The sequence below is a fragment of the Arvicanthis niloticus genome, chromosome 1 (assembly GCF_011762505.2).
Source record: "Arvicanthis niloticus isolate mArvNil1 chromosome 1, mArvNil1.pat.X, whole genome shotgun sequence".
NCBI classification, from domain to species: domain Eukaryota; kingdom Metazoa; phylum Chordata; class Mammalia; order Rodentia; family Muridae; genus Arvicanthis; species Arvicanthis niloticus.
The window spans coordinates 17,536,360-17,554,576 of NC_047658.1; the positions used below are offsets into that span (position 1 = coordinate 17,536,360).

At 44.2% G+C, this 18,217-nt stretch overlaps 1 protein-coding gene across 8 annotated transcripts; it reads left to right on the forward strand.

Moving 5' to 3' along the window:
- The first annotated feature begins 7,638 nt into the window (after nucleotides 1-7,638).
- LOC117724914 (uncharacterized) lies at nucleotides 7,639-18,211 on the forward strand. Of its 8 annotated transcripts, none has more exons than XM_076932924.1 (6): nucleotides 7,639-8,268; nucleotides 8,763-8,832; nucleotides 11,229-11,370; nucleotides 12,442-12,568; nucleotides 12,807-12,899; nucleotides 16,668-18,211. In XM_076932924.1, the coding sequence occupies exons 3-6, from the start codon at nucleotides 11,299-11,301 to the stop codon at nucleotides 18,209-18,211; spliced, it is 1,836 nt and encodes a 611-aa protein (XP_076789039.1). In that variant the 5' UTR covers nucleotides 7,639-8,268; nucleotides 8,763-8,832; nucleotides 11,229-11,298. The 8 variants fall into 8 exon arrangements, with proteins under 8 accessions (XP_076789039.1, XP_076789035.1, XP_034380801.2 ...); XM_076932928.1 differs by lacking the exon at nucleotides 7,639-8,268 and adding an exon at nucleotides 8,275-8,445; XM_076932920.1 differs by lacking the exon at nucleotides 8,763-8,832 and having other exon boundaries at nucleotides 7,639-8,445.
- Nucleotides 18,212-18,217: the final 6 nt, after the last annotated feature.

Sequence of the window (18,217 nt, forward strand, 5' to 3'; positions counted from 1 at the left end):
CTTCTCTTCCTCCTCTTCTCTTTCTCTCTGGTCTCCTTTGGCTGGTGTCAGAGCCCCAGCCTTCCTTCCTCTTCTTCCCAGTCATAGGTTGAATCAGCTCTTTATTGACTAACCAGAAGGTGATGAAGAAGAATGTTTACATAACACTGAGACCAAAGATACTTGACCATGCCATTCATCTGGACTGTGGACAAACGTCTGAGCATTGAAATCAGCATCTAAATACACAGTGCACAGGACCAACCCCGAACAGATCTGTTTGACTTGTGAGAGATGGAGCCAAATATTATGAATCTCTGGACTCTCTGAAGCTTATATGAATTATTTGTTTGATTGTTTGTTTACAAAAAGAGACAAAAGTTTTAGATGCATTAGCATTACCACTGTTGGTACAGAAATTCACATTGAAGAAAAAGTAGCTAACAAATGTCTTCATGTCTTCAAGTCAAGCAGAAGCTGTAGGTTAAAAGCATGAACATTTTTTTCTATCCAGAAAGCTGAACATATAGATTTGGCAGAGATGTCTTCAGCACAGTGAGAAGCGTCTTCAAGTCTATACTTAGAAGACAACCAAAGGAAATTTACAATCTTGGGCTTGTGACTGATCATAGTAATCAGTGCTTTATCAGCATATCAGAACTTCATTGATCAATATTAAAACTCTGAACCTTCAAAATTAGACAGTGAAGGAAATCTGAAACATTTTTCATAACCTTAGATTACTTTTTAAATACTTTTACAACCTATATTTACATACCTTAAAGCACTGGCTTTAACATCCTCACTTTCTTAGACCCTTAGACCTTACACAAGCTTTCACATTTCCCAACTAACCATTCACCAGAGACGTGACGTCTTAGGGTTTTACTGCTGTGGATAGATGCCATGACCAAGACCAGTCTTATAAATGACAACATTTAATTGGGGCTGGCTTATAAATTCAGAGGCTCAGTCCGTAATCACCAAGGCAGGAAGCATGGCAGATCCAAGCAAGGCATAGTGCAGGAGGAGCTGAGAGTTCTACATTTTCATCTGAAGGCTGCAACCAGAATACTCACTTCCAGGCAGCTAAAATGAGAAACTTATAACCCACCCCCACAGTGACAGGCCTACTCCAATAGGGCCACATCTTCGAATCCTGCCCACTCCCTGGGCTGAGCATATACAAACCATCACACATGAGTAGTTATTAGTGAGAGCAGTCATTGAAAAGCAAGTTCCTTTAAATCCTTTTGTCTTATTTTGTTCTCTTTTCCCTGTCACAGTCATGTGGCACACCTGACATGAAACCTAGGTTTGGGGGAAAACTTTTAAACAAACACGCTTGGGTCAAAAGACATGGAGAGCCATAACCCAGCTCCAGAGCTAGTTTTCAAATAAAGCAGGACCGCATAAAACAACTTTAGTATTATACATACTCAAAAGACATTTGATTCTCTACTAAACTGAATCTAGTGACCAGGAAGCCCAGAGATAAAGTCTGAGCCCTGGTTATCAAAGCAGCTGTGGTGAGTGGCATGAGCAGTGGTGGCTGGTGGCTGGCAGCTGGCAGTGGCAGAGAAGGCAAAACACAACCAATAAACAGAGTACAGAAAGCTCACATTCTCAAAGGAGACCAGTCAGAAACAAAACATGCCATGGCAACCATCATCCATACATCCACCGGAGTCTGACCCATTTCCATCTCAGCTTCCATGTTTGCCACAAGACTTATGTACACACCAGAAAACACATAGCCATCTACATGCACAAAAATAGGCAGATAAACTTTCCAAACAACCAGAACCAAGTGTGTGGGTGATGTCTCACCCTGGACAAGAGTGAAAGGGTTATGTAGCTGGATGATGAGAGGGAAACAATGTTTGGCTATAGAGGGGTTTTGAGTGTCCCACACTTATGAATGCATATGGGAGGCCAGAAAGAGAAGATATATATATCAGAACGTATGATTTGCAGGAGGAAGAGAAGGGGACTGGCCAGAAAGCCTGGGTTTAGCAGATGGAGGGAACCAAAGGAAATGCCATTTTGACTAAGAGGTCCCTGCCCAGCAAGGGGACAGAACAGGTAATGCTAGGAAGGAATAGGCAAGGGGGATACCCCTAAAGACACAACTATGTGCTGGGGTTTGGTGATGTTGCTAATGCTATCCTTATGTTCCATCAATAGAGGAATGAAGAAGGGAGGTGGGTCCCCAAAACTTCATCAGGACCAAGTAAGAGACTCCAGTGTCCAGAAGGAAGGAGATGATTTGCCTTGATACCATGATGACTACCCAGGGCTTCATGTTGGAGATGGCTGATTAGGCCTGAGGGATCCCGGGCTTCAGTCATACATGGCAAGTCCTATGAGGCCAGCAAGAAGGGGATCTGGGTTTGATGTCCCCATACTGCAAGACTGACAGTAGGCTAAAAGTGGATGCCAGACAGGGCTGATCAAGGGCAGCCTGTGGCTGGAGAGGGAGAAGGGGAGAGAGAGATGGGGAGGGGTGGGGAAAAGAAACTGAAGGTTAAAGCCAATAATGGGGAGGCTCCTTTGCTGAATCTGATGTGATTTTGAGTTCATAGCTCAGAGGAGTTAGGTGGGGAAACAGGAAGAACAGAGAGAGGGCTTGGAGCAGAGATAAGAGAAATCGGGAATGTAGGGAGTGGAATCTCTTTCCATTTCCTTGATCATTCACAGTAATTATATAAGTCCCAAATAACATTGCGTTCTAGGATGTTAGGTGGCCATGTGGATTGGCTATCTAAGGGACATTGCATCCAAATATGATTGCAAAAGCAATTAAGTTGGGGCCCTTCAGGTCCAGTGCCAGCCAGGCAGAGTGGCTGGAGGTTTTCTAAGAAGCATCCCAAGAGGGAATGAGAGGGTATGGCTGACACTGTTCCCATCGATGAGAAGGAGATTTGGCATGGGTTGCAGCAGCCTGTAGTCAAGGGTGTCCTCAGGACTAAGAAGGGACCAAACAAGGACCCTTGAATTGAAATGTCAGTTAAGGTCACGCATTTCTATAATCCTTATACTAGATATGCCTCAGCAGGAGAGTAGCTGAACTCAAGGCCTTGATGCGATATACAGTGAGTCTTCCTCAGCTTGTGCTGCAGGCTGTCACTAGGACAGAACAACAACAGAAGGAAGGGTAGGTTCACAGAATAAAGGCGTGTGGGGCAGAGAGGCTGAAGTGTGTCCACAGTAATCTGGCAGGAGGCTCAGCACAGCATGCACAGATGTCAAAGGCAGCAAGCACAGGGCCAACAACATGATGCCAGCACAGGCTACGGTCCAGAGTAAAGTACATCAGCCTGCTGCTACGTGAGCAGGCAGTAAGGGTGAAAAAATTTAAAAAATAAAACAGAGCATTTGGACCCTCAATAACGCCATCTTATATGGTCTAAAAATAAAGACACAAGATGAAGATAGATGACTTTACTGGAATTGGCACAATACCAATTTTGATTGTGATCATGTTGATATTTCTTATTTTAGTCTTAATAGTCAGGATGGCTTTCTGTGCCTTCTCAAAGAAAGAGGCTTTAGAGATATTAGAAAAAGAGAAATATGAAGAGTAGAGACAAGCCATAGAAGAAAAAAATAGAAAAGTTTATAAATAAAAATGTGGAAGACTCGGCTAAGATAGAGGAATTAAATAAGATCAGAGCCTACTGTGCCTCCATATAATGAAATGAAAGACAGTTAGCCAAAGGTTGTTAGAAAATCAACCTTTGCTTATCTGGTTACTATACACCCCACAGATATGAAGAAATTGGATGTCATCTTGTAGATGTGCTAGATTTAAAATACTTTAAGGAAAGTGTTACTTCATATGATATGCATTCAACATTTGTGAAGCAGATATTAAATTAATGATTGGGTGATTGAAAATAGAATAATCCCCCTAGACTGGAAAGCTATGACAAAAGTAACATTAGAAATTGGTCCTCGGTTACCATGGTGATCATAGTGGAAAGAAGTTAAGGATATTGAACAGGGAAATAGGCCCAGAGGTATCAGTATCTGCCAAGATCAGTTGCTAAGCGAAGATTTACAGGCTGAGGTAGTGATGTAACTGGTATCTGACTTGGCATTACGTCTCACAGCAGCTTTGAGTGCTTAGGAAGAGTTTGAAGAAACAAGAAAAGGATTTGAATCATTTACTCAGACTATGCAAGGTCCAAAAGAAATATTCGCTGACTTTTTACAGATTTACTCTGGCTGTAAATAGAAGAGTATCAGATCCAGAAGCTAGGAAAGCACTGATCAAATCTTTGTCTTTCAAAAATGCTAACTCTGAATGCAAAAAGGTGGTAAGACTCCTAAAGGCAAGATCAGCACCAATATGTAGGCATAAATTTTTTTGCAACCTACTTTTAATAGGTGTTCAACCTCTCCTCTAGCCCTCCACCTAGCAGAGGTAGTGAGGAAGAGAAGTTATTAGGATGTGGGGGAAGTGGACCTGTTCAGCAATAGTTCTTTGGGGACAAGTTTGATCTTCTTTGTTCAGTCCCATAGCAAACACCAAATACGATTCAGCAGCTGTAGACCAGTCCTCTAGGCAGGCAGACACCAAGCATGAACCAGCAGCTACAGTCCAGTCCTTTCAGCAATTGGACATCAGGCAGCTGTAGTTCAATCCCGAAGAAACCTCCAGGCTCACCAACTGGCCCGAGGCAAGGCTGCAGAAGTGGCAAGCTGCTCTAAGAACCTCACAAGCAGTTCTTGGGTGAGTTTCTCTCAGTGGTAGTGTTACCACAAGATGAGCTCAAGAACACAATGTATGTCTTTAGCAAAGAATAGTGAAGCAGAGCAAACCAAACCAGTGCTCAGTACTCATCTCCCACTATCTGTGAGGTTATATATATATATATATATATATATATATATATATATATATATATATATATTCCATCACAGGAGTGATGGAGTGTTTGCTATATCCTTTCACCTGTGTCAGCGTCAGGAAAAGTTTTTCAGTGTTTGCTTTAGGAAGACATCCTTTCACCCATGTGCCTCAGCAAAATGTCAGTTGACAGAACTGACTTTCCAGAGAACTAGAAGTTTCCACTTCAGGAGACTCTCAACCACAGAGGAAGAACTGAGAGTAGGAGAAACAGCCTTTCCAGCAAAAGTCCCAAATTGGTTATCCAAAATTAAATGGTCAGTTTTGAAATCATATTCATACAAGTAATATTATATGGAATGAGTAGGTTTCATTTATATATCTAGGAACACATATAGATCCACAACAGCAATTAGAGAATTAGAGGCCATTAATCTGAGAGTGAGAGAGAGAGAGAGAGAGAGAGAGAGAGAGAGAGAGAGAGAGAGAGAGAGAACAAGGGTGGTTGGTTGGAGGAAGAAAGGGAGTGGAGAAAATTATGTAATTAAATTTTTATTTCAAAAATTTTTTAAATATTTTTAAAGATTGAGCCAGTTTCCAGGTTGTTATTCTTGTGACTGATACCCAGCTGCACCTCATCAGATGTATGAAAAACCAAGGCTACAGCCACTCCCCCAAGCTCTTCCTAAATCCTGGTCCACATAAAATTTAAAAGGCAATAGTATCTCCAAATATTAGGATTCAGTGAAATTTATGGTGATGTAGCAATAGATAATCAGAATATTCTCCTTCACCTGCACCATGTCCTTGGCTTTGTCATTCCAGGTTCTCGTAGACTTCCTGTGGATTTTGCCACATCCCTAGATCCTGAGATGGGGTTGGAGGTAGAGAAAATGCACCTGCAGCATAGCGTTGTAGGCTGAGGTGATGGGGAGGTTTGGTAGGATTTCCTCACTGATACTCACAGTTTTATATGATTAGATTGGATTATACATCCTAGTGAGGCATTCTTGGGCAGGAGAACTTGCCCAGCAAGGGGAGTCCTTCTCTCACCTTCTACATACATACATACATACATACATACATACATACATACATACACACACGAACCCAAGAGACTATGACTCAGAGTTGAAGTTTTTTTTTTTTTTTTTTTTTTGGTAGAGAGATGAATGTATAAGCAATTTTATACTAAGAAATGGCACCAGAACCATTCCTTTCATTGCAAACCTCTTAATTTTGTCCATGGCCCCATTGGACTTCTTCCTCCTGCACCCAGCCTGGTCTGATTGGCTTTGGATGACACCACAGAGGTGAGGACACAATAGAAAACCTGCTCAATGCCATGTTATCTTTGTGACGCTGGTTGTTGTCCTCAAGAGGTGTCCAACCTTTTTTCTGCCAGCCTCGCCTCCTCCAACTCCTCTGGTAACATCAGACACAAACATCTCGTTTTACTTAGTGATCACTTGATATGAATTCTTGTCTATAAAGCAGGGTGTATAATTGCCAACTTTGCTGAGGAGTATGGTAGAATGTCCAGTTTGCATAAGTATTGCTAGGACTCCTTCGCTGGGGAAGTGTAAACATTGTCTAACCCATCCTTTTAGGGTCCCAACAACAAAGCAAAGTACAGTTCCACCAGTGCTCAACCTGGGCAACCAGTGAGTTCCTTGCACTTAGTTAGAGAGCATGAACAATGGGCTATACTCTTTATATTTTGACACACCACAGGAGCAGTGGGCCTTAAAGCAGTCACACTTGTTCACCCAGCATGGATGGTCAGTTCTTTGTTATTGAATAGACTTCTCTCTTCAGTTAACCCCTTCCCCAGCCAGGATACTCTCTGAGCACTAGGGGACAAATACCCTTCACCCTACTCCCATCCATGTGCAGTTAAAGACAAACTGCAAACAAATGACTAGGAGGGGTGGCTGGACCCGCAGCTTACGCACATACGCAGACCTCACAGTCCAATCCCTTCTATCAATCCTGACACTGCCTAGGCTTGGACAGACCAAGGTCCAATAACCACACCTACTCTTATAGGACGACAGGAGCTGCCCTTTGGCCCTAAAGCTCTGGTCACAGTTTTGTCGTCTTTTCTCAGAGGGAAAAATAAAGAGCATATGTGGAGTTGGGCATGGTGGCACATGCCTATGATCCCAACACATGGTATGTAACTAGTCCAGGCCAGCCAGGGCTAGCGTGGGTTAGCCCTGGAGATACTTTCACCGTATCTCAGTTTATTCTCATACTTCCCGTTAGGAATAACAATATTCATTCTATTGTTCTGGTTATTTTCACTGGCCTCTCCTCATTCTTTTTTTTTTTTTTTCTCACCAGCCCATTCAACACTGTTTCTATTATGCTCTGGGTTTTGTTGTTGCTATTTGTTTATTTCTGTTTTGTTTCTGTTTTTTGTATTCTACCTATAAGTGAGAATAGACGCTTTTCCTCGGGGAACCATGACATGTTCCCAGGATGTGTTTAATCCTGAGATTCATCAGAGAAAAACCAATTCCAGCTTTTTGGGTCAACTTTAAAGCACGGTTTATTAAATATTAAATACTGACCAAAAGATGGACTTAGGTCAGAACCATTCCCTGAAATTTCCCAGCTGAGAATGGCCTCCAGCCATGTGTCCCAAGAGTATATAAGAACAAACTTTGCCATGATGTAGTTGATATTTTCCAAGAACTACAATTTCCAGCACCCAAGGAAGTTACTGGAAGTTACCGAGGAAGTCCCTGGGTAGGTGGGGTTTACAGGTTAATTTTTGGTATTACAGATGGTGTACAAGAAGGCTCATTTTAGACCTTTAATGTTCCATATGGCTTCACTTCCCATTTCCCACTAACCGTTCTTCCTAGCGTTCAAGTTTTAGAAAACTAGAAGAAAAGAGTCTTAAGTCCGTGTGAAAATACAGAGAAAAATTTTAGGAATATGCAATATATCTGTCTCTTAAATGTATGTCTACCCAAGGGGCTTCAAACTTTAAGTCAGTGACATTTCACAATGGCCCATGGATGAACGAAAGTGAAGTATGATGACTTCCGCATAACTGAACTATGGACATAGCCATGACAATATGGGGTTGGGGTGTGACGCGTGGGGCTGGTGAGGTCAGACTGTACACCATTATAACTATTGGCAAAGCGTTACTTCGCACGTGGTGGTGGGCATGCGTAATACAACTTTTGTACTTGCAAGCAATAGGGGCTATGGGCAATACCGACTTCCGCCGGAAAGGTGACTGAGGTGAAGTTAATTTTAACCAGAAGTAGCCTAGAGCGTCGATTTCCGGTTAGATTTTCACGTGATTAGTTGTTATCGTTACCAGGACGCCGTGGGAGTTTGGATTCTGAATACTGGGGAATCCTGAGCGGCTACCCGGCGTGCCGTGTGCAGCGCTCTCTGAAGTGCAGTGTGAGGTGAGCCGCGCGGCGCGGGAAGGATGCTGTGCTGCTGAGCGCTGGTTTGTGTTGAGTGATGACTGAGGCAGCTGCAGGGGGATGCCGCGATTGAGCTGAGGTGGGCGTCCTGTGGGAGTTGGGAGAGCAGGGTCACAGAGGATGGCGATGGAACCCGCTACTGTGAGCCTGGGGCTGGTGAGTCCGTGAGGGCGACTGTGCTGCTTGCATGACGGGGAGTGTTTACATAGTCGGTGACTGGCGGGAGTCCGGATCAGACACTGGCCTGCGAGAGGTGAAAAAGTGAATAAAGATAGAAGATGAGTTTATTCACCGTTTTGACTTACACTGGGGCTGCAGCATCCTTGGTCTGTCCGAGCCTGAGCAGTGTCAGAATTGATAGAAGGGATGGAACAATCTGCAGGCTCGTAGCTGTGGACTCGAGCCAGCAGAGCTGGGAGAAGAGCTGGTTCAAACGCTGGGGATCCGGGCCATTTTCCTAATATTTCCCATAGGGAAGCTGGTGCTGAGAAAGAAAATACTAAAATTTCCTAATTGCCGTGACGAATATTGGGGACCTTGAAGGTATGTGGGTGAATCCGTGATGGCCTTGGGACCCCTATGGACATGGCAAGGGTCTGTGATCAGCAGTTGAGCAGGGTGGTACTATAAACAAGTTTTAGGGTAAGTGATCGTTCTCCTGCAGCCCCCACAGGTTGGCCATGGTGCAGTACCGCTATTGAAAAGACTAGTCACGGTGAAAGCCGAGAGAGGAGGAGAAGTTCAAATTAGCCTCATCCGGCAGTACCTAGCACCCTGGCCTCCACTTTGGAGGATCCTGCTGGTACTACCTCCTAAGGTAAAAGGGAGGAGCCACCACACCGTGCCTGACAGCTTTATTATGCAAACTCTTGACCAGCAATCCTAAATCTCTGTGTCACTCCAACTGTCTGGAATGTATAGTGTGGCCCTAAGTGTGTCACGGTTCATTACTTCTTTTTCTGCCCGACGTGGCTAATTTGAATTTCCCCCAGGCAGAATCTAGGCCAAAGAGGTTTACTGAATTAGACCAGGCTGGCCTCAAACTTGGCAGGGATCCTCCTGCTTCTGCTTCCTGAGTGCTGGTTTTTACAGGAGTGGGTAGTGTAACTTGAAGTTCCCAGAAATTTTTATTTTTATTTTTTCTTCATTGGCTGAGTAATCAGGGGACACAAGTTATAATGGGATCTTATCCTTCCGCTTTCGTTTTTCTGTTTCCTCACAAAAACCCCTGTGGGGTTTTTTCACCTCTACATTTTCTTCCCTGTTTATTTTAAAGCTGGTAGATGTATGACATTGTCATGTATGCAGGTTGCTGTCAGGCACACTTGGCTGTCAGTCACTTCTACTCTGTATATTTAAGGGGTGGTTTGGGGTGTGTGGTGGAATGGGGGATGGGTAGCAAACACTAGCCGCGGTCTATATCTGTCTGTAGCTGGAGCTAAGCTGAATCGAGCTGTCTGTATAGTGTGGCCCTAAGTAACTGAAACTTGATGCCTTTTGAGAACACGTGCTGCTTTGGGCTTCAGTAGTGTCTGAAGCTGCTCATCTTTCAGCACGTAGAGAGAAGCTGGGACCCTAGGAATAAAGGTCCCTTTTCCTCTCCCAAGCTTTCTCTGGTCTGTCACCATAATTGTCTTTCTACTCTGCCTCAAGATAATAGGAATAATGTGTGCTGTTTTCCATGAGGCAGAGGAGAGACTTCATCCCTTGCCCTTAGTGACCTTGAGTCTGATTATGAAACAGCAGGCAGCCTCGTTTGCCCCTTTGACAACCAGGTATGCAAATTCTAGTGACATACAGCTGAAAGTATTGAGTGAAAATTAAGTAAGATTGAGTTGACACTTGCTGGTTCCTGGTCGATTTTTGTTCTTCAACTCTTAACCATGCGATGTGTGCCTGTTTGGGGATGTGTGCTTATGAGTTCGGTGCATGTGGCGGCCCAAGGCTTCAGATGCTCCTGCAGCTGCATTGCAGGTGGTTGTGAGCCACTGATGTGGGTGCTCAGGGATGTGGGTGCTCAGGGATGTGGGTGCTCAGGGTTGTGGGTGCTCAGGGTTGTGGGTGCTCAGGGTTGTGGGTGCTCAGGGTTGTGGGTGCTCAGGGTTGTGGGGGCTCAGGGTTGTGGGTGCTCAGGGATGTGGGGGCTCAGGGTTGTGGGTGCTCAGGGATGTGGGGGCTCAGGGTTGTGGGTGCTCAGGGATGTGGGTGCTCAGGGATGTGAGTCCTCAGACTTGTAAAATATCAAACATAGACTCAACATGGGCTAAAAAGGAATGCTTTTACAAACACACACACACACACACACACACACACACACACACACACACACACACACACACAAATGCTGGGCAGGACAAATTAAGGAGCAGCTGCCTTTCTCCATAGAATACAACAGCTTAAACGGTAAATGAGATGCTTTAGTAGATTAGAACATGGTTAAACAGAAAGAGTATTCTTTTATGTATATTTTCTTTACTGCCAGCCAAGTGCTAAGGACCTGCTGATTCCTAATGCCTATGGGACGCATTATGGTCTTTTGTTTGCTTGTTTTCTGGATCTTCATGAAAGTAAGAATTGGGCCAGGCATGGTGGCACACACCTCTAATCCCAGGACTTGGGAGGCAGAGCCAGGTGGATCTTTGAGTTCGAGGCCAGCCTGGTCTACAGAGTGAGTTCCAGGATAGCCAGGACTACACAGAAAAAAAAAAAAAAAAAAAAAAAAAAAAAAAAACAAAGCAAACAAACAGAAAAAGAAAGAGTTGGGCTTTTTTTTTACCATGTCTACTACTCATCGATGTATCTCTGATACCTGTCATGGAGGGACCCAATCATGTGCAAATGTTGGCTGAGTGTCCCACAGTCACTGCCTTTCTAGGACCTTCTGGTGTCCTCGTAGATTCCTGGGTCAGTCCAAGTCATTCATGCTGCTGATTTTCTAGCACAAGGAAGCTGAGTTCTGCCTGTCAGCTCTACTCAGAGGCTCCACATGCTCACCTGAGTCCTGAGGAAATGGCTGCCGACGTGAATTTCTGCCAGAAGCCCCGCAGGCTGACAACAGAGGAGCCGCATGGGTCATGTGAGGTGAGGAGAGGCGACTTTGGTTCCATTTCCAGAACTAGAGTGGAGACATTGGCAGTGTCAGACTATGAACTCTCTTCCTGGGACAACCTCGATCCTCCAGTTGAGAACAGAACCTGGACAGCTGAAATCCCAGCGTTCCCTCATCTTCTCATGATACGGTCATTGTGGGGCTTCTTGGGTTTAGGTTTACCATCTATGACTCCTTAGGGAGTCCTGTTCCTGTTCAACCCAGACAGAGGACTAGCTGGTCAAAGAAGTAGGTGCATTCACGTTTAGCTTGCAGAACCAGAGTTTTTTGGCTTACTCTTTGGAGCACAGATGAAGGGTGGCCTCCATAGGCATGAGGAATTTGGGCAGTTGTGTCACTGACACCCCCAGCATAGTTGGTGATTTATGAAAGCTGTATCCCCAAAATGGCACCCCCCACTCCCACCCAGTTGTGTCCAGTTGATAGGTTTTTATTACTTCTGGAAGGGTCTTTAGACCTCCAATAGAGCCTGCTTTTGCTCCCTAAATTCGCTGCAAATTTCCCTACCTCTCCTCCTTCACTCTCTTTTTTCCTGGAGAACGGTGTTCTACCATACTTTGAGCATCTCAGTTACACTTTAAGCTGCTGTGCTCTATGGAGCACGACAACTGCTCCTTAGTGTGTCCCTCCCAACATTGTCTCTGTGTATATTTGTAAATGGTCCTTTTTAGCCCACGCTGAGTCTTTACATTTGCTGTTTTACCAGTCTGAGTTTTCTCACAGCGATGAAGCTCATACTGTCAGGTTGAACCCCAGGAACCCCACACCGCTCTGGACAAGCACAATGTAGCTTAAGAGCTGTGAGCCTGCATACTTTTAGTAGAGAAATGCTTCCTCCTTGGGGTGGGAGTGGGTGAGACATAGTATATAATACATGGCAGGATATTTATTTATATACTTTTTTTTATACCTGAACATAAAATGTGAAATCCTTGTTTTTGTGGGAAGTTTAATGGTATGATGGGGAGGGGGGGTTCACTAAACACATATATCTACTTAGTGTATCTTTCAAGGACTAATTCACAGTGAGCATATTGTCACAGAGGTGGATGTCCTTTGAGGATGTGACCGTGGACTTCAGCCAGGAGGAGTGGCAGCAACTGGACTCTGCCCAGAGACGCCTGTACCAGGACGTGATGCTGGAGATCTACAGCCACCTCTTGGCAGTGGGTGAGCATGGCTGACCTGGGGATCCAGGGCAGGCCTCATATTCTTTTTGCAGAACTTGGCGGACAAGTCTGTCGTGTTTCTTACTTGTTCCTGATCACTCTGTTGGGCACCTTTTCAATGTTACTTTCTGCACAGCACTTGATGTCGAACTGTGTGCTTAGCCCATGCAGAGTTCATTGATACCCTCTAAAGCCCCAGAAGATGTGTGCACACAATCCAGTATCCTTCTCATCCACAGGGTATCCCAGGCCAGAGGTCATCCTCAAGATGAAGAACGTAAAGGACACACAGATGGGGAGGATTGACTTCCCACATCAGAGGTGTGGTCAAGGTGAGTGACTATTACCAGATGGAGATAGATAGCTGAGGGGTATAATCAGCCTACTGACTTACTTATCCCCTCAGTAGTGGGTGCCTACATCACCCCCACCCCCACTGCCAGTGCTGTAGTAAACACTGTTCTACATTTTGTCATGAGTTTGTAATAGGGACAGAAAGGTCGTTACTGGGTAATATCCATGCTGATAAGCCTGCTTAAGTTTACTTCTGATGGTCTGTACAAATTCACAGGCCATGTTTGGAAATCATGAAACAGAAATCACACATAGATTTCTGCTTGTACATCTTAATTGTCAATAGTTGATATTATCAACTTCATATATATATATATATATATATATATATATATATATATATGGCTTGTATGGTGAGTACAGGAAGTGTTTCTTTCTTTGTTTATTTTTGAGTGTGTGTGTGTGTGTGTGTGTGTGTGTGTGTGTGTGTGTGTGTGTTGGAAGAGGCCCAAAGAGTGCCAGTGCTAGAGGTAGAGGTGATGAGCACCCATGTAGGTGAAGGGAACTGAACCTGGGTCCTCTGGAGGAACAGCAGGCACTCTTAACCACTGAGCTATATCTCCTTAGGCCCTTCTGTGATATCTTTTCATAATTTTTAGAGTGTCTCATTATATCTGTTATATAACTAGATTTTCTATGTATATATTATTTTTTGTATGATTTATCATTTTGTGGTCTTCTAATTCTTTCACCCCATTTATTTATCTCTTCATTAGTGTCCTTTTTCATCCTGGATCTTCTTTTGTGTCCTCCTAGTTGTGGCACCACTGTATTCCTGTTTAATATGTTCCGTATTGTTGGCTCTTACTACCTTTATGTCTCTATTTCTCTGGGTAAGCCCAGGACACTCACCCCCGTGGAGGTCTGAGAACAACGTGCAGAGTCAACTCAGGTCATCAGTGAGCCTTCCAGTGAGCCACCTTGTGAGCCCAGCCATACTTTCTCATAGGAAGTGCCTTTTAGAGCCATTCTCTTCAGCTCTCTTAGCTAGTTTTATCAACTTGAAACAATGTAGAGCCACCTGGAAAGAGGCTTAATGAGGGATTGTCTTTTACGTTGGTCTGTGGGCATGGCTCTGGGGACTGTATTGATTGCATTAGTTGACCTGGGAAGGCCCAGCTGTGTGGGCAGCACTGTCCTGCAGTCAGGTCACAGACTGTGCAGGAGTACAGAAATCAAGTTGAGCAGTTGAGATGCATGTGTTCAGTCTTCCTCTTCTCTTCACTGTGCCTGTGATGTGACCAGTTGCTTCAGTTTCCCACCACCTTAAATTCCCTGAACTGATGGACTCTAACCTAGAATGCTAATCTAAAATAAGTCCTTTTCCCCCTGAGTGGCTTTCTGTTTGAGTGTTTTATCACAGCAACAGAAATGAAACCCTACAGGCCTCACATTCCAACTGTGATGATGTGGGTGTTAGCATCTGCAGTCTTGCCGGGCAGTGGTGGCACATGCCTTTAATCCCAGCACTTGGGAGGCAGAGGCAGGTGGATTTCTGAGTTCGAGGCCAGCCTGGTCTACAGAGTGAGTTCCAGGACAGCCAGGGCTATGCAGAGAAACCCTGTCTCGAAAAAAAAAAAAAAAAAAAAATGCGGACTCTGTGTGTGGTAAACCTGCTACCAGATCTAGCTATTTAGAGGACTGGTCTTCCTTAGTTTTGAGACAGGAAAAACTAGGGTTGTCTTCATCCAAGTTGGAAAGCGTTTTTGCATGAGAAACTTTGGTTTCTTGGCATTTCTGTATTCTTGAGTTTATTACTTCATGTTTCCTGCTCATTTTTATCTTCTAGTGCTCAGCTTACGTGACTGTTTCTTAATGCCGCTGAGATCAGTACAAACCAATTCCCTATATCCTGATTTAAACTTGTTCCTAATGATATTTGTGGGTTCCACTTAGGAATTTGGTTAATATTCTATTGACAATTTCTCTTACAGAAAAAAAAAAGTCTATTTCTTTCTCTTTTTCCTGATGATTTGATGTAAATATTCAATTATTTTGTATGATGTAGAATTCATCAGTTCTTTCAAATGTCCCAAAGTAGTTTTCCTCACTTGTGCTCTGAGCCACAGTTACAGGTCTCTGTTAATGTCTGCTCTGCTGGTCTTCCCCATTGCATATAACCTGTCAATTAGGCTGTCTTCTCTGTTGTTGTTGCTGCTGCTGCTGTTTCATCAGAGTTAAGCCTTGTAAACAGCAGTTTGAGCAAATAAAAAATTATATGTATTCAATTCCTAAAGATAAGCAGAAGATAATGTTTTCTTCTGTTTTAGACGATTTTTTTTCAGTGTCTGCTAAAGTAAATGGAAGGAAACAGGTTGGAGTGGACAGTGTGTAATAGCCTTTGTGTGTGCTGAGTGTTTAAGGAAAGGCTGCTTGAGATGCAGCCATCAGCATGAGGATGTGGGGAGACCTGCTCTCGGGGTTCATAGGAAGTAGCATCACCCTCAGCCCGAGGTGACATGGGAGTTGATTCTGAGGGTACATGGACTGGTTACTCCATAAAGTAATTTTGAATTGGAATAAAAGAGCAAACCAAGCAAGCTTAGTTGATTTAAAGCAGTAGTTCCCAAGCTTCCTGATGCTGGGACCCTTTAATTCCTTATGCTGTGGTGACCCCAACCCTAAAGTTCTTTTCGTTGCTACTTCATGACTATAATTTTGCTACTGTTAGAAATTGTAATATAAATATCTGATATACAGAATATCTGATAGGCAACCCCTATGAAAGGGTCATTCGACAACCCTTCCCCCAGTGGCTGTAACCCGCACAGGTTGAGAGCCACTGACTTAGAGGGCAGGAGCAAATGCCTAGGAGTCATTGACCATTTTTATGTTGATGTTATTGCGCTATATTGGAGTTATCTTATGTGTATTAGTATTTTGCCTCGTGGATGCCTGTTTGCCCGATGTGTGCTTGGTGCTTACAGAGCCATAAGAGAGTGTTGAATCCCCTGGACTTGGAGTTACAGATGGTTGTGAGTGGTCACGTGGGTGCTGGGAATCTCAAAAAACAAGATTAAAAGTGATTAAAGATGACACCCAACCTGTGGGCCTCCACATGCATGAGTAAACACATGTACACATATGAACACAAACATACTAAGTAGATAAATAAGAAAAAAATAAAAACTTGGGAATGTAAAGATTAGGAGAAAGGCTTGTGGAGCATGGTGAAGTCTGTAGGTCATCCTTACAAACAGAGGGAAAGAAAAAAATGGAACACCAACGAAACGGGTGAGAAGATGGCTTACATCCTTTCTTTTGATTTTGGCTGCCCGTTGACTGTGCCCGGTGGTAGCCATGTCTGTTTTCTCCCTTACTTATTTGTCTCTCTCTCTCTCTCTCTCTCTCTCTCTCTCTCTCTCTCTCTCTCTCTCTCTCCATATATATATATATATAATCACTAGACCTCTTACATAAATTGGTTGTCTTTCGCCAAACCCAGTTTCCCAACAAATTGTGTAAGCGTCCTGCCACACTGACTGAGGCTTCTGCTTCCTCATGAGGAAAGCGAGGCATAGGTGCACTATGGGATGATTGTGAGGATTCAATGAATTTATGTATCCACTGCAGAGAAAGTGACTATATTACATAAGTGTGTGGCGTATTGTAAGGGCCATGATAGCGTTTCTCACCATTCTCACCATCATCAAAATCATTACTACCTGACCCAGATTTATCTGTGTTCAGACTCTGATTTCTCCTCCATCATGCTCACCGAGTCTGTTCATCTCTTTTCTCAACAGGGGAGCCAGAGCGTGACTCGCCCCAGCAAATGTGTGTGAGAGCTGCATTTCCAAACAATGTCTCAGGCGTAGTCACCAGAGGTGGTTCATACTGTTCCGTTATGGACGAACTGTGGCAGGGTGGTGACCCTAAAAAGACAGATCAGCAAAACCAGATCCTACCCTTGAGTCCTGATATTTTCTTCAGCCAGAAAACACTAATCACAGACAACTGTGATGGATGTGAAGCACCTGGGGGATCCATTCCTCTAGGACCCCACCTCATTTCTACACAAAAGAGATCCCCAAGATGTTATCCATGTGAAAAGATGTTGCAGCCCAACCTTCAAGCAGATGGTGAGCATCAGAGCAGCACCACAAAGCAGCCTGATGGCATTGCTGACTCTTGTTGGTTCTTCACACAAGGCCTTTCCAGTGCTGTGTGTACAATTCACAGCACAGGAGGGAAAGCATGCAGAGGTGACCAGTGTGCAGATGTTCTTAGCCCTAAGCAACCATTTATGCAGCATGGAATTCTTTCAAAAGACAAGCCAGTTGGATATACCAAATATGAGAAGGTCTTCACTGCCAGGTCAGCTTTGTGTCAGCAGCAAACAACTAACACCATAGAGACACATTTTATTTGCCACATGTGTGGGAAATCCTTTCTTAAGAAATCTGAGTTGAGTTTTCATCCAGGAACAAACAGAGGAGAGACACGTTATGAATGTCCTGACTGTCTGAAATCACTTACCAGTACATCCAGCCTGCAAGCATGTCATGAAACTCACACAAAGGAGAAACCTTACAGATGTCGTGACTGTGGGAAGTCATTCAGTTACGCATCCCACCTAAAGGTCCATCTTCGAATACATACAGGTGAGAGGCCTTATGTGTGTTCTGACTGTGGGAAGGCCTTTAGCCAAAAGTCAGTCCTCACCACGCATCAGAGAATTCACACTGGGGAGAAGCCTTACACATGTAGCCACTGTGGAAAATTGTTTGTTTATGCATCAGATCTGAAGAAGCATAACCGATTTCACACAGGGGAGAAGCCCTACGAGTGCAGAGATTGTGGGAAGTTATTCAGTAATAAATCCCACCTGCCTGTGCATCGTCGAATTCACACTGGTGAGAAACCTTACAAATGCTGTGACTGTGGGAAGTCATTCAGGAGAAAGTCCCACCTTAAAGTGCATAACCGAATACACACCGGTGAGAAGCCTTATGTGTGCCCTGATTGTGGGAAGGCTTTCAGCCACAGTTCTGTACTCAGCACACATCAGAGAATTCACACTGGGGAGAGGCCTTACATATGCAGCGACTGTGGGAAGGCCATGTCTTCTAAAGCCCAACTGAGTGAGCACCGAAGAACTCACACAGGTGAGAAACCCTATGTGTGCATTGAGTGCGGGAAAGCCTTCAGTGGCAGATCTTCATTACAAGCACATCGTAGAACTCACAGTAGTGAACAACCATTTGTCTGTCACAAATGTGGGAAGGGCTTCCTGCGCAAGTCCCAGTTGTCATCTCACCAACAAAGTCACACTGGTGAGAATCCTTAGGAGCGC